This window comes from Mesoplodon bidens (genome assembly GCF_964165515.1).
Source record: "Mesoplodon bidens genome assembly, chromosome: 4".
In the NCBI taxonomy this organism is placed as follows: domain Eukaryota; kingdom Metazoa; phylum Chordata; class Mammalia; order Artiodactyla; family Ziphiidae; genus Mesoplodon; species Mesoplodon bidens.
Genome location: NC_138160.1, coordinates 61,100,395 through 61,114,361, shown reverse-complemented (window position 1 = coordinate 61,114,361; position 13,967 = coordinate 61,100,395). Strand labels below are relative to the sequence as shown.

General features: G+C 40.7%; 1 protein-coding gene across 3 annotated transcripts in view; it reads left to right on the top strand.

The window, feature by feature from the left end:
- The first annotated feature begins 542 nt into the window (after window positions 1–542).
- Window positions 543–13,967, top strand: part of POC5 (POC5 centriolar protein) — a 42,253-nt gene continuing 28,828 nt past the window's right edge. Inside the window, exons 1-4 of one of the 3 annotated variants that reach the window (XM_081230824.1) lie at window positions 543–624; window positions 4,590–4,685; window positions 11,379–11,520; window positions 13,548–13,634. In XM_081230824.1, coding sequence (XP_081086950.1) covers window positions 4,602–4,685; window positions 11,379–11,520; window positions 13,548–13,634 — 313 coding nt within the window. In that variant the 5' untranslated portion in view covers window positions 543–624; window positions 4,590–4,601. Of the gene's footprint in view, window positions 628–4,589; window positions 4,686–11,378; window positions 11,521–13,547; window positions 13,635–13,967 lie in introns of all 3 variants that reach the window. The other 2 variants (XM_081230823.1, XM_081230825.1) reach the window with 2 other exon arrangements.

Genomic DNA, 13,967 nt, shown 5'->3' with positions numbered 1-13,967 from the left:
CTAGTCCGGCAGTGTCTTAAAGCCTGGTCCGCAGACCCCTGCGTCAGAATCACTGTTGGTCTTTGTAAAAAATTCAGATTCCCTGGCCCTGCCTAAGACCGAAGGAATCAGCAGGTGGGGGGGTTAGTGATTCTGCTGCAGGGCACCTGTGGAAGCAGATGATTCACATGCATGAGGACCACACGCATAGGCTATGGGCATTATCGCACAGACAGCTGCGTAGCATCCTAGCTGACTTCAGCCCTGTTCGGCAGTCTCTAACGAAACCTGCTCTCAGAGCCGCCTGGTCTCCCGCAGGCGCAGAACGCAACTGATCATGGGTTCCTGTACGCTGGGCGGGACTCCCTAAGACCCCGCCCCCTCCGAATAAGCCGATGCAAGGGGCGGGGCTCTCCCTAAGAAACTTAATTCCGGCTTCTCCCTCCTGCCCCGCCCCCGGATCTCAGACCAATCAGACGGCAGATTGCTGAAGCTCGGGGCCAATGCTAGGGGCCGTCCTTATTTCCTCCGTGCAGTTTGAAAGTGTCAGGTTGCTGCTGAGGAAGTCGCTGGACTCACTGTTGTCTCAGCGGCGACGCGGAGACAAGACGCGGAGGACGGAGTCCGTGTTTGCGGAGAGCCGAGGTGGTGGGTAGCGGCGCCGCGGGCGGGCCCCGCGCCCCTGGCGGAGGCACTGGAGTGGGGTTTAAAGTGTCTCGGCCTGGGTTGGCGCCCCCGGAGATCGGACAGGACAGGGCTGGGGGCATCTTCCCGAAACGCGGGCCCTTCAGCTGTTTTGCGGGGCGGCAAGGTCGAGAGGTTTTTTTCCTCCGAGCCGTCCGGGAAGAGAGGGCAGGAGTGAGGGGTGCCTGAAGTATAGCGGTATTGTCGCTATAGGTTCTGGTCATTTAAAACGTTAGGGGGTAAAATGACCATGTCTAACCCTTTGTTTTCTTGTTTTTTGGGTTTTTTTTAACATCTTTATTGGAGTATAATTGCTTTACAATGGTGTGTTAGTTTCTGCTGTATAACAAAGTGAATCAGCTATACATATACATATACATATATCCCCACATCTCCTCCCTCTTGCGTCTCCCTCCCACCCTCCCTATCCCACCCCTCTAGGTGGTCACAAACCACCGAGCTGATCTCCCTGTGCTATGCGGCTGCTTCCCACTAGCTATCTATTTTACATTTGGTAGTGTATATATGTCCATGCCACTCTCTCACTTTGTCACAGCTTACCCTTCCCCCTCCCCATATCGTCAAGTCCATTCTCTAGTAGGTCTGTGTCTTTATTCCCGTCTTACCCCTAGGTTCTTCATGACCTTTTTTTGTGTGTTCTTAGATTCCATATATATGTGTTAGCATACGGTATTTGTTTTTCTCTTTCTGACTTACTTCACTCTGCATGACAGACTCTAGGTCCATCCACCTTACTACAAATATCTCAATTTCGTTTCTTTTTATGGCTGAGTAATACTTTGTTTTTAAGTAAGAATTCGATTAACACAGGGGTAAGAGAAAGTGATTGAAGAGAACTTGTAGCCCTTTGCTTGCTCGCAGCTGCTTCTCCCTCTGTAGTCCCTGACGTGGGGAGGGGCTGGCGCACCCCTTCTCCTTGCCTGCAGCTAAGACAGCTCAAGGGCGCAGGGACGTCACCCTGCTGCCTGCTTGCGCGTTAATTCACTCTTTCTCTGCCTCTTGGAGGTTAATTTGAATTCCCGGACCCCGCTTCCCCTATCAGCCAGGCAATTACCAAGATGTAATTTGATTTCTCTGGCAATAGACAAGCGCTCGGAACTTTTTATCTCGTGGTTTCTGATATCTTGGGTTAGAGAATACTGAAAATTTAGGTATCTGATGTACATCTGCTTCCCATCAAAGCAAGTTTCATTTTTCTCCTTTGTCTCTGAACTAGAAACAGTAAGGAAAATACTACTGTTGGTAGAGTTTTAGATAAACTGTCATACCTTGTTGGCATCAGAACAGGGCAGATGGAAGATTTATAGCATATTTTCCAAAAGTACAGTAGTTGTTTTGTGTCTGCAGTATCTATATTCAGAAATCCTTTTTGAGATCTGACCATACTTTTCAACTTACTTGTTTTTTAAATAATCAGCACCCCCCAACCCCTGCCCCCCTTATTACCAGTCTGCAAACACATCCTAAAGGAAGAAGTGAATTGAAATAGAAGGGACAAAGTTACCACCGTGGTGGATTTGAAGTCCGTGAAGCAGCCATTCCTTGCTGCAGATGTATGTGCTTATTTTATCCTCCCTAATTGGCTTAACTAAAGTCAGTCATGCTGAGATTTCATTTACTTATCATGTCTCTACACAGTAATGCTCATTGAACAAAGTTGAAATTTCTTTTCCACAGTCTAACCCCAACCTACGTTTCCATTCTAATATTGCACTTCTCCCTGTATCTGCCCTTTCTATTTCATTTTCTTCATCTCTTAATTTTCAGCCCACTGTGATTGAGACTTGTTCCACTGTCCACTGAAATTGTTCAGGCTAAATGCCCCAGCAACTTCCTGATTGCCAAATTCAAGGGACTCTATCAGATTCCCATCTTCCTTTGGCATCTGTTTCTGACCACTCCCTCCTGGAAGCTTTTGTGATGCTGTTCTCGTTGTTCTACTGTCCTGACTTCCTTTTCCATCTTTGCTGGCTCTTCACTTCCCCTTTAAATATTAGCGGTTCTGATTTTAACCCTCCTCTTGCTACATTAGTGGCCCTTAACTTCACTAAGGTTATAGTACCCTCTGGACATTTATTGGAAGCTCAGAATCCTCTTCCTAGAAAAATACACATGTGCTAAAAATATTGCATACAGTTTGGGTGTAAGGACCTCAGAGTAAGCAGTCTCTCTCACACTCCTTTTCATAAGTGATCTTATCCTCTCTCTTTTTTCAGCAGTTCCCATTATGCCGACGATTCGTCAAAATGAATCTCGAAACCTATACATCCAGTGCAGGGCTCCCACCTTGCTTAACTCCAGAAAGCACCATTCACGTTGTAGCCACTGGGAATGGCAGCCCTTGGAGTTGTGCATTGCATAGGTGGTGTGCCCAGATACTGCATACCTGCAGTCTCACTTCCGTGCCTCGGAGGCACCTCATACCCAACGAGTCTGATAGTGAGTCCATTACCCTTCCTCCCAACCTGCTTGTCTTCCTGTATTCCTTGCCCTGGGGAGTAGCACTACCATCCATCTAGTTGCAAGCCAGAAATCTGGAAGAGATCAGCATTTCCTCCCCTTAACCCCTTCACCAATTGTTGATCATGATCTCGAATTTCCACTGCCGTAATGCAACTGTCTGACAGGCATAACTCCGTCCACCTCCCATGGCTGCCTGCTCCATTCAGGTCCCCATTTGCCGGAGGGAACATTTATCTCTTGGACTACTGAAGTTGGCTCTCCGTTGCTCTCTCTTCAGTATCCCACCTCTCAAATCCATCCTGAAAGCTGCCAGAGTGATCTTTCTAAAAGACAAGCCTGATCATGTTATCACTTGTTTAAGACTTCAACAACTTCTCTTAGAAGAAAGACGAAACTTTTTAACATGACATAATTATGATCTTCCGTGATCTGGCTGCTCCTTACCTTGCCTGTTTCCTCCTTAGCCAAACCTTGCTTTGTCCCCTTTGCTTTAGCCTCACAAACTACTTGTAGTTCCTGGAGTATGTGTCCATGCCTCATTGTCTTTGCTTATGCTGCGCTATTGCCTTGCATATCCTTTAATCTTTTATCTGTCTTTCAGGTCTCAACACCCTGATCGTTTATTCCCACTCCTTCGCACCCTCATCTTCCTACCCTGTGAAAAAGGCTACTCTGACCTCCCTACTTTGTGCCTCTGTTGTTTTAGGCTCTAACAGCACTTTTTTCATCAGTCATTTCTAATATATACACGTCTGGCCCTCCTTACAGATTGCAGAGTCCTTGAGAACAAGGACTTCTTCATCTTACCTTTCTCACCAATGTCTTACATATAACTGGTGTTCGGATCATTTGAATAGTCATAATATGCCTTTTAAGGAACTTATGTACTTGTTACTACCAGTACTTTTATTATTATTTATTTTTTTCGTTAAGACCTTAAACAATTTTTCTTTGCATGGTATTAGAATCTAGTGTTCCATATAGGCTTGCTTTTCTTAAAATAGTATTCCCAAAAGGTCAGTTCGCCAAGCAGAGAATTTACATAGGTTGTTCCTTCTCTCTTGGTTCAGTATCTTTTAAGAAAGGATGCAGCATCTAGGTCCTCACACGCTATGGAACAGTGATCACACGTTCTGATTCTCAGCAGCCCCTACCATGGCTTTTTCTGGGGAGCCTCCATTTTTTCTTTAACCTTTCATGTATTTGTCTCATCTCCTTGACTACATTATAAACTCACTCGCTGGGAAGTGAGTCTTTATGTTTTTCTTGCCCAGTGATTTCGTCTGTGGGTGTTCAGTATGTTGAATGATTTTAACATATCGAATGGTTATTGTTTACAGGGTAGGATGTTATTACACACACATATATGTATATAGAAAACATTTTATTTTAGTTTAAATATTGCAAAAAACAAACTAAAGTTAGCTTCTCCTGTTTTATAGTATTTGTACAGAATGTCATCAGATGAGGAGAAATGCTCACCTCCAGTTTTGCACAATGACTCCAACCGAGGCAGTTCTGTCTCTTCAGATCTTCAGGTAGGAAGACATGTCTAAATTTGTCATGACTTACTTATTTCAAACAAGAGACAATATGAGGGAAAACTAGGAATACATTTTTCATTCATTCATGCCATTTACATTTATAATTATGTGTATCAAATTATAATAATATCAAACTTTGGGAATTATTTTACAAACTTTGGGAAATACCTTACGTTGTTTTAATTAACCTTTCAGAAAATAATCATGAACGCTTCCAGCATTCTCTGTACAAAGGCTTCAAACACAGTGAGAGGAGAAGCTGAAAATCTGAAGAAACATTTTTTCTTGAAATTTTCTCTTTGTAGCTCTCTCATATGAACGCTGCTTTCACTTTAATGCAAATTAATCCAATATCAAACCATCCAGAGTTCTGGGGCCCTAGATTCCCCAGTGTTCCACTGTTGGTTCTGGCCCCTGTTGCCATACCATTCAACACCTGCTGGTGCCCAGGACCTGGACAGTGACAGGTACATTGACAACAGAAGGTGTGGCTTTTATATGAAATGTTTTCAATTTCTTTTAATTCTAAGTGTTCTATCATCAAAAATATGGATTCAGATTTCTAGAGTAGATTTTAAGTGAGAGAATACTGACACAGTATATCTTGGGTTTTATGGTTATATTACTTAAGAGGGGAAAAACTGGATGGTATGTTTATGCCTAAGTAGAGTAAGTTGTTACTGGCACTGCATAAGATGACAGAAGCTTTAGGGAAATATTTTATGAAACAGATGTGTTCCTTTAATTGAAATGACAGGTTTAGGAATTGGGAAGCTGTTGGGAAAGTATCTGAATATTTACTAGGGTAAAAGTGGTCTGGAATTGTGACTTAGACGTTTCATCCTTGCCTTCCCTTTGGATGTTACCTCTCCCATATAGTGCTATCTCTTTAGGCAACAGTGTTGTCCTGCACCCTTCATCTTTGCCACATCCAAACTTCCTTCAGGAGAGAACTGATTAACTTATTTATACCTGTGATATTGTGAGTTATAATAAATAAATAGTTGGTCTTCATCCCATTTCTGCCACAGAGCTCCTAAACCTATTGGAATTCCCTAACTAGTGAGAATGATGGTATCTTTTGTTATGTTGATGATGTGACTTTTGGACTTCGCCTAAGGATGGGGACTGGTTGCCAGGAGAGACAACCATGTTATCGGAGGGTTGAAACTTTCAGTCACACCCCCCTGACCTCGGGGAGAGGGTCTTGGAAGTTGAATCAATCTCCAGTGGTCATTGATTTATTCAATTATGCCTATTTAATGAAGCCTGCATCAAAACCCAAAAGGACTGGGTTTGGGGAGCTTCCAGTTGGTGAACACGTGTAAGTTCTGGGTGACTGGCCTGCCAGGAGAGGGTACGGAAGCTCCATGCCCCTTCCCCGTACCTTGCCCTGTATATTTCTTCCATCTGGGTATTTCTGGGTTATATCCTTTTACAATAAACTGGTAATCTAGTAAGTAAAATGTTTCTCCGAGTTCTGTGAGCCCTCTAGCAAATTACTCAAACCCAAGGAGTGGGTCTTTGGAACCTCCAGTCCATAGCTGGTTGGTCAGAAGCACAGGTGATAACCTGGACTTGCGACTGGCATCTGAAGTTGTGGGGTGGGGGAGGGCAGTTTTGTGGGACTGATCCCTTCACCTTTGGAATCTGATGCTATCTCTGGTGGAAAGTGTCAGAATTGAGTTGAATTATAGGATGCCCAAGTGGTGTCTGAGAATTGCTTGGTGGGGGGGGGAACTCACACATTGTAATTGTTGGGTCTAGGACCCTTTAATACTAAAATATAAACACCTTATAAGATCTCAAGTTGTCATTTTGTCAAGAAACAAAGCTTTACATCAAAAGAATTGTCTAGAGTAGAATTTTAAGAGAGGGAGGGGGAAGAATCTTATAGACATGTCAGAAATCATTTTGTGTTATTGGTTACCTGCTTAGAATGTCACCCCAAATGAGATTCTGTTTTTAGTAACCCTCAACTTATGACCCTACTGGTTCTTGACTACAGTTGAAAAGCTGCCCATATTCCATTACTGGAAACATTTCAAAATGAAATACCAAAAATGATGTTAAAAATAAAATAACATAAAATAATTATATAATTTGTTGCTGATAAATGTGGAGGGAGGGACAGCATCCATAGTGCTTATTCACTTACAATTTCCTCTAAACACAACTCAAAAATATCAGCCAGTTGTCCTGACCGCACCTGGTATGCATGGGTTCAGCTGTATTTTAGGCTCACATCAGTCCAGCTCTTGGAGGAGGGGGTGGCAGGGGGGCAGAGTTACAAGTTTTGGTTATTACTTTAGGATTCTTGTTTACCTTAAGGCAGGTTATCTTTGACAGTTAAGAAAGACAATATTTTGATCCTTAACTAAAAAATAACCCATTTGGCCTGTATCTACATACATGAAACTAAAATAGTTGTTCAAATAACTGATTTTTAAAAATTTTTCTTTAAAGTAAGTTAAAATGTATATGTACATCGAATCCTGTTAACGTATACCTGTTTACATCCCCGTTAACTCATAGTGATTGTTGTGGGAACTTGGAAACATATGTTTGGATCTTTCTCCCTTTTCAGAGGTCAATCTAAGGAAGCCACAAGTTAAAGTCTCTGACTTTCACTTCCCCTCCATTCCTAGAGGCACAGTTTATTCCTGTGGTAATAAACTAACCGAGCAGAGCTGATTTGGCTACATCTAGTTGTAACTGCCTCCAGAGGAAGGAGATGCTAAAAAGTTAATTGACATCAAAATACAAATATAAGATAGCCATTGTATTAATCTTCTCCTGCTCTCATAACAAAATACCATAGACAGGGTTGTTTAAACAAAAATTTATTTTCTTACAGTTCTGGATCCTAGGAGTACCAGATGAAGATCTGACAGGGTCAGTTTCTGAAGAGGGCTCTCTTCCTGGCTTGCAGACGGCCACCTTCTCATGGCCTTTCCCTTGGTACATGTGTGCAGGGGGGAGAGAGAGAGCTCTTTGTTTTCTCTTCTTATAAGGACATTAATCCTTTCAGATCAGTACTCCACCATTATGACTTCATTTAACCTTAATTATGTAATTACTTCCTTAAAGCCCCCCTATCTAAATAGAGGCACACCAGGGGATTAGGACTTCAACATATGAATTTTGTGGAAACAAAAATTCATTCCATAATAGCCACACTTTTATATGTTCTTTGCCAAAATCAAAAGTTTACTTTGGCTGTTTGCAGATTATACTGGGATGTTGTTTTGGCTGCTTTAACAGGAATCAAGAGTGATTTAAGTGAGTGGCTTAAAGTTTGATTCTCTCTCGTGTAAAAAATCTGAGCTGGTACATAGTCTTGTGATCATCTGAGGACCCAGTCTTTTCTCTCCTGCTGCTCGACCCTGCCCTAGGGTTGACTGTGTTTGCATTGCCAGTGAGTGCATTGACTTAACTACAACCACTAGCCCATGGGAAAAGCTGAATAGGAAGCAAGCAGCTTCTTTTTTAAGGACTTGATCTGAAGTTGCACCCATCATTTCCATTCAAATCCCATAGACCAGGTCTCTTGGCCACACCTGCTTGCGAAGGAGGCTGAGAAATGTCTGTGGGTGCCCATTTGCCTAGGTCAAACCCTGCAGTTTTATTAACTTAAAGGAATAAAGGGGAAATGGATGCTGCTGAACTGTTAGCCTCTCTACCATAGTAAGTTACCGTACTTAAAATTTTATATATTTTGATAGTTAGCTCATTAGGACTGCCTCATACATTCAGGGTGATAGGAACCAGTGAAATATCTTGTGTATGGCCTCAAGTTATCAAACTATTTGGGAATTTCCTTTTATTCTAGTAACTGGAAAACTGATATGGTTCAGGAAATATAAACCTAAGGCTTTTTACATCTATTTAAAGACTTACAGTTATTTTTGTTTACATAAAAATTAAATGTTGTATCTGTGATACTGTAAATGATTTTTCTTTCTGATAAGAGCCTTCAACCTCAGTGGCAACCATTATGTGAAATACTGACTCTTACTTTCTATCAGGAGATGTAAGTTTAAAACTCAGACATGTGCTTATTGTCATGAAGAGGACATCACTGACAAAGGAGCTGACTGTAGCAATACGAAGGAGATTCTGATGACTGAGTTTTCTAACAGCGCCCTCTTTGCAATATCTCTGTTTCTCTTCTGTTGCTAGCCGTAATATATGTAAAACTCGGTATTTGCTATGACTAAAACTTACTGCATGTAAGTAATCTATGTTAAATGTTAAATCAAGGTTGAAACTGAAACCAAGTCACTCCTTTACATTTAATTCCTCTAAAGAATAGCAGTTTTCAAATATCTACCAAGCATAAACATCTATCAAGCATAAACTCTTTCTTCAAACAATTTTACTTCAAATTCCAACATAAAAAAATTAAAGCCAAACTACAATTATATATATTTATTTTATAAATTCAAATTTGTGACATTTACTTCTCATAAAAGCAGTAAGGAAAAGCAATGGAGCTGCCTTGATAAACGTGCTTTTGAAATTGGGGGATACTTGAAGGCCGGTGCAGTATTATAAACCTAAGTATCCAGTTTATTTCTATATTTTGTTTGGTTTACAAGTTAACAAGAAAATTCTGATTCTCAATGTAAGTAGTTGAAAACAGTAGATTTTTAATAACATATCTCATTTTCAGTTAAACTGATTTGAAGTGTAAAAAAGAATTGCTAGGAGATGTTTGATTCAGTGTTGAATCACCAACAAAAATCTATCACCCCTTCAAACTTTTGTATCACACAAGCAGCACCCAAAGACTCAAACTTAGAATAAGTGCTAATGATAAGCATGTGACAAGGTGTGAAGTCACTGGCTACCACACAGCTCATCCCTCTCGTGTCATAAGGAGGGACTGGCCCCATCAGATGTGCTTGAGTTTGAGTGGCTGGTAGTTGGTGTGGACCACTTATGTCATAGTTGTGTGCTCACCTGTACAGCTTACTTGAGCAGATGTGTACAGGTGTGAAGTTAAAATAACAACAAAAAATAAACTTGTACAGAGCTACAACCTTTCCAATCTATGACACATTCACAAGAATTTGACATCAATGGCAGAAGGAGCTTTATTCCAACCAACAAACAAATTTAATAATATATAGCTCCTGGCCTGTTAAAATTTAGTATATATGGCACCTTTGATAGTGTATGCTCTTTTATTAGTTTTTTAAAGAGTTAAATAGCTTTAAAATGAAATATGAAGAAAATATTGTGGATTCCCTGAAGTACCTTCTTGGAAAGTAGTTTGAAACGTATTGATACTGACTACTTACATAGTCTACAAGGTAGTTCTGACTTCAGAACCCTGACTGCGATTACATCTGTTCTTTTGGGAAACACAAGACACTATGATATATTCATGGCCAGAAACTTGAGTGTGTTTAGACAGTTAAATATTCTTACTCATAGAAAACATAGGGAAAAAGTAAGGGTTGCTAATTTTCAAACACCTATACCATATCATAACGGTCTTATTAAAGGTAAGGTTCTTTCTTTGCTTTAGACAGAATCTCTGTTAACTCAATTCAGCAGATATTTACTGTGACACTTCAAGGAGGTAATTTTTAGCATCATTTTTCTTCGTCCTGAAGGTGAACCAAATAATAAGAGAGTTATGACCAATGAAATTATGAGAGTGGAATTTTATCTGAACTAAACTTTTTATGGAGAAAAATTAATATTAAATAATTCTTCAGAATAATGACATTTCATATTCTTGAAAACCTTCCCCCCATTTTTACTGCAAAGACGTTCTCTGGGTCCATGGAGTAATATCCTTAGAAGTTACTCCTGAATAGGAATATTTGTTGCCTCAGTGACCAACCCCTGTTGAATGGAGACTAAGTTCCAGCATATTTTTTACTTCACTGATAGAATTTTTTGGTTTGGCTAAACAAATATCTAACTATCTCTATTAGGAAATTCCACTTTTTTTTTTTAACTTGAGGACTATTCCTGTAAGGTCTCCACTTTATGGCGTGCTTTTTTTTTATCCTCCTTTGGCGTGTGCCATGATGTGCCAGCAAGTAGAATGCAGGTTGGCGTTGTGTTCTCTTTTTCTCTTCAGTATTCTGTCTCTTCCAGTATCTCTCTCATACTCTTTCCATGCTTACATATGAAAAGAGACTCAGGGTTGTTGTAGAACTGGGTGGGAGCAGGGATTGATCAGAGCCCAAACTACGTTTCATCCCTAGACTTTCCTGTTGTGGAGTCTTAGGGAGCAGCATCTTAGAACTAAATCTCAGAAAAGCAGAGAAATTGCCGTGTCTTTTCCCACCTGCGAGCAGCTGCCAATTGAAAGAGGGCTCTTCTGTGTTGTAGTTGTTGGTCAGCTTAAGGAAACTGCTCTAGGTAATCTGTGTCACCGTTTTAAATTGACATGCTGAAGGAATATGGGTACTAAGGCATTAGCACTAGAAGAAATCTGGGTAGGTATATTTGTTGGATTTTTTGCTTGTTTTTGAGAAATTTTACTTACTACAAGAGAGTGAGTAAATGATGAATGAAAAACATAAAAGTACACATTCCTTACTATCATTTGGGCATACTGCTTTGGGAACTGAAGTAGAGAACATCTTTGTGCCGTTACCATTCTTTTGCCTGAGTGTCTTGTGACAGGGATATAATACATTATTTATTGTTGGCTTCTCATAGGAAGAGTATGAAGAACTGCTTCGTTATGCTATAGTGACTCCAAATGTTGAATCAAGTGCTTCACAACCGTCTCATTCTAAGGGAGAAGTGGTGCCAGATATTAGAATTCCTACTATGATTGATGATATTCTTCAAAATCCAGGTTATATATATTTTTCGAGATATCTCTTCATTTAAGGTGTTACTGAGTTTTTTAATGCTATTGACTTTTTTTTTTTTTTTTTTTTTTTTTTTTTTTTTTTTTCTGTACGCGGGCCTCTCACTGCTGTGGCCTCCCCCGTTGCGGAGCACAGGCTCCGGACACACAGGCTCCGCGGCCATGGCTCGCGGGCCCAGCCGCTGCGCGGCACGTGGGATCTTCCGGGATAGGGGCACGAACCCGTGTCCCCTGCATCGGCAGGCGGACTCTCAACCACTGCGCCACCAGGGAAGCCCAATGCTATTGACTTTTGATTGTGAAAATACTTCTCCAGTGATTCTTCTCAGTCAACAGTGTATATCACTATAATTTGGGGAAAATTTTACATTTTAATATGTTTTTCTTGGCTCTTATATAACAGTTGGACTTTTATTTGAACTTCATTTAGCTATTTTATGAAAAGTCATAAAATTAGAGCAACACTGTAGCAATTACATGTCTCTTAGTGGAGTATGTTGCATCTCTGTACTTGTTACAATGGTTTTATGCCAGGAGACACTGGAAACGAAATGCCCAAGCCCCCAAATTAGAGATGGTCTATAGGTAGCCCTCAGAACCCCTTAAGTTCAGGAACCATGTGCCAGGACTTTGTCAGCAGTATTTATACAGGCCCGGAAGACTGTTTGGATTGTTACCGCAAAGGCGAACCCATCTTTGAACTGTGTCACTGACAGAATTGAGAACTAACACAAACCAGGATGTGTGTTGATAGATGAGTGAGTGAAAGGTAGAGAAAGGAAGATAAAACTCCTTTTACCTATCTGTTCCTTATTCAATACAAGATTACAAACAGCTCACTCAAAACAAGTGTTCTTTTAAGGAGCGCAGATAGCCCTCCTAAAACAGCCCTGATAATGGGCAGTTATCAACAATAAGCATAACTCCAGGGATCCCTTGTTGAAGCACATGACACAGCCTAGTCAGAGCCAGCAGGCTCTTGGGTTCCTGGTAAGTCACAGCCCTAGTGTCTGTTGTTCCTCTCCCTCTGTAGACATGGAGTTTTCATTGCTTCTCAGCCCACGGCACTGGATCAACAAATAGGACCAGAACCTCAAAACATACATATTTCTTCTAACACTGAACACTTTCTGCCCAGATTCTGTTGATCTTCAAGAGATATGACCCTTGGATTTATTCATTCTCCATCAGTGATCTCGACCATGTTTTGATTATATGCGCTTCCTACTGAGCAAACCCAAAGTGCTGAATACTCTCTTAAAGCAATCACTTGGGACCTAAGAACCCTGGTCTTTTCTAGCATGTAAGATAGTATTCATTTGTTTATGCTCTGCCCTTTTCAAAAAGGATTTGAGATCTAAGCACACAACATGCAGTGAGTTTAGATATCCTGATTCACACACAGACTTGGTTAGAATGGACTATGTAAATTTATCCCATTCTCTTTACTCTTGGTATTGCCATTGCTTGGTATAAATAGGGTGTGTTGAAGTTGGCAAAGTCTTTGTAAGCCTCTGACACAGCCATCCTTGTGAGGTTTTTTTCCCAGTTTCCTTTTCACCATGTATTGACTAAAGGTTTCTGAGGTGGAAGTAAAGAAGTCCCCATTTGGGGGGAACCGGTGTCACTTTAGTTTGAATGCAGCTAGTGAAAAGCAGCAGTCCCCAGAAACATCCAGTGTTGTAGGATAAGACAGCTTTTCTAAGTTCTAATGTCATTCATCCACTTACTCTTTTAGTGTGAATTGAATGCCATTAGTAGACTGAATTCTTTTTCATCCATATTTTTTGGGTGAATTGAGCTTATTAATGACACAATAAGACTTTTTGAGTCAAACATTTTTCTTTCTTCCTATTCTTTGTCTTAATGTTCCTGTATCCCAGCATACTGTATTTTCCTTGTTCTAAAATCTGACTTGTGTACAGTTACCTTCTTAAATTAGGTGTGTATGATTAGGCATTCTACATAAGACTTGTTAGGTTTAATTAAAAGAAAAATCTCTTTCTTTTCAGCAGGAAATAGCCCTGCAGTAAGAGAAACGAGGATGGAAGTTGGAAAAAGATGTGATTTAAATACTTCAAGTCATTCAAAGACAGATGGTATGACTTTTCCTTAGCTTATTTTTATTAATATACAACATTTTGTGCTTGATGAATATTATCCATCTAGTAAGGGGAATAATTGCAGCATATTACTTATTGGCAGGATTTTTAAATGCTATTACTACTAATTTATTAAGTAATACTATTTAAAATAATTTCGGGGGCTTCCCTGGTGGTGCAGTGGTTGAGAATCTGCCTGCCAATTCAGGGGACACGGGTTCGAGCCCTGGTCCAGGAAGATCCCACATGCCGCGGAGCAAACTAAGCCCGTGCGCCACAGCTACTGAGCCCACACTCTAGAGCTCGTGAGCCAAAATTACTGAGCCCGCA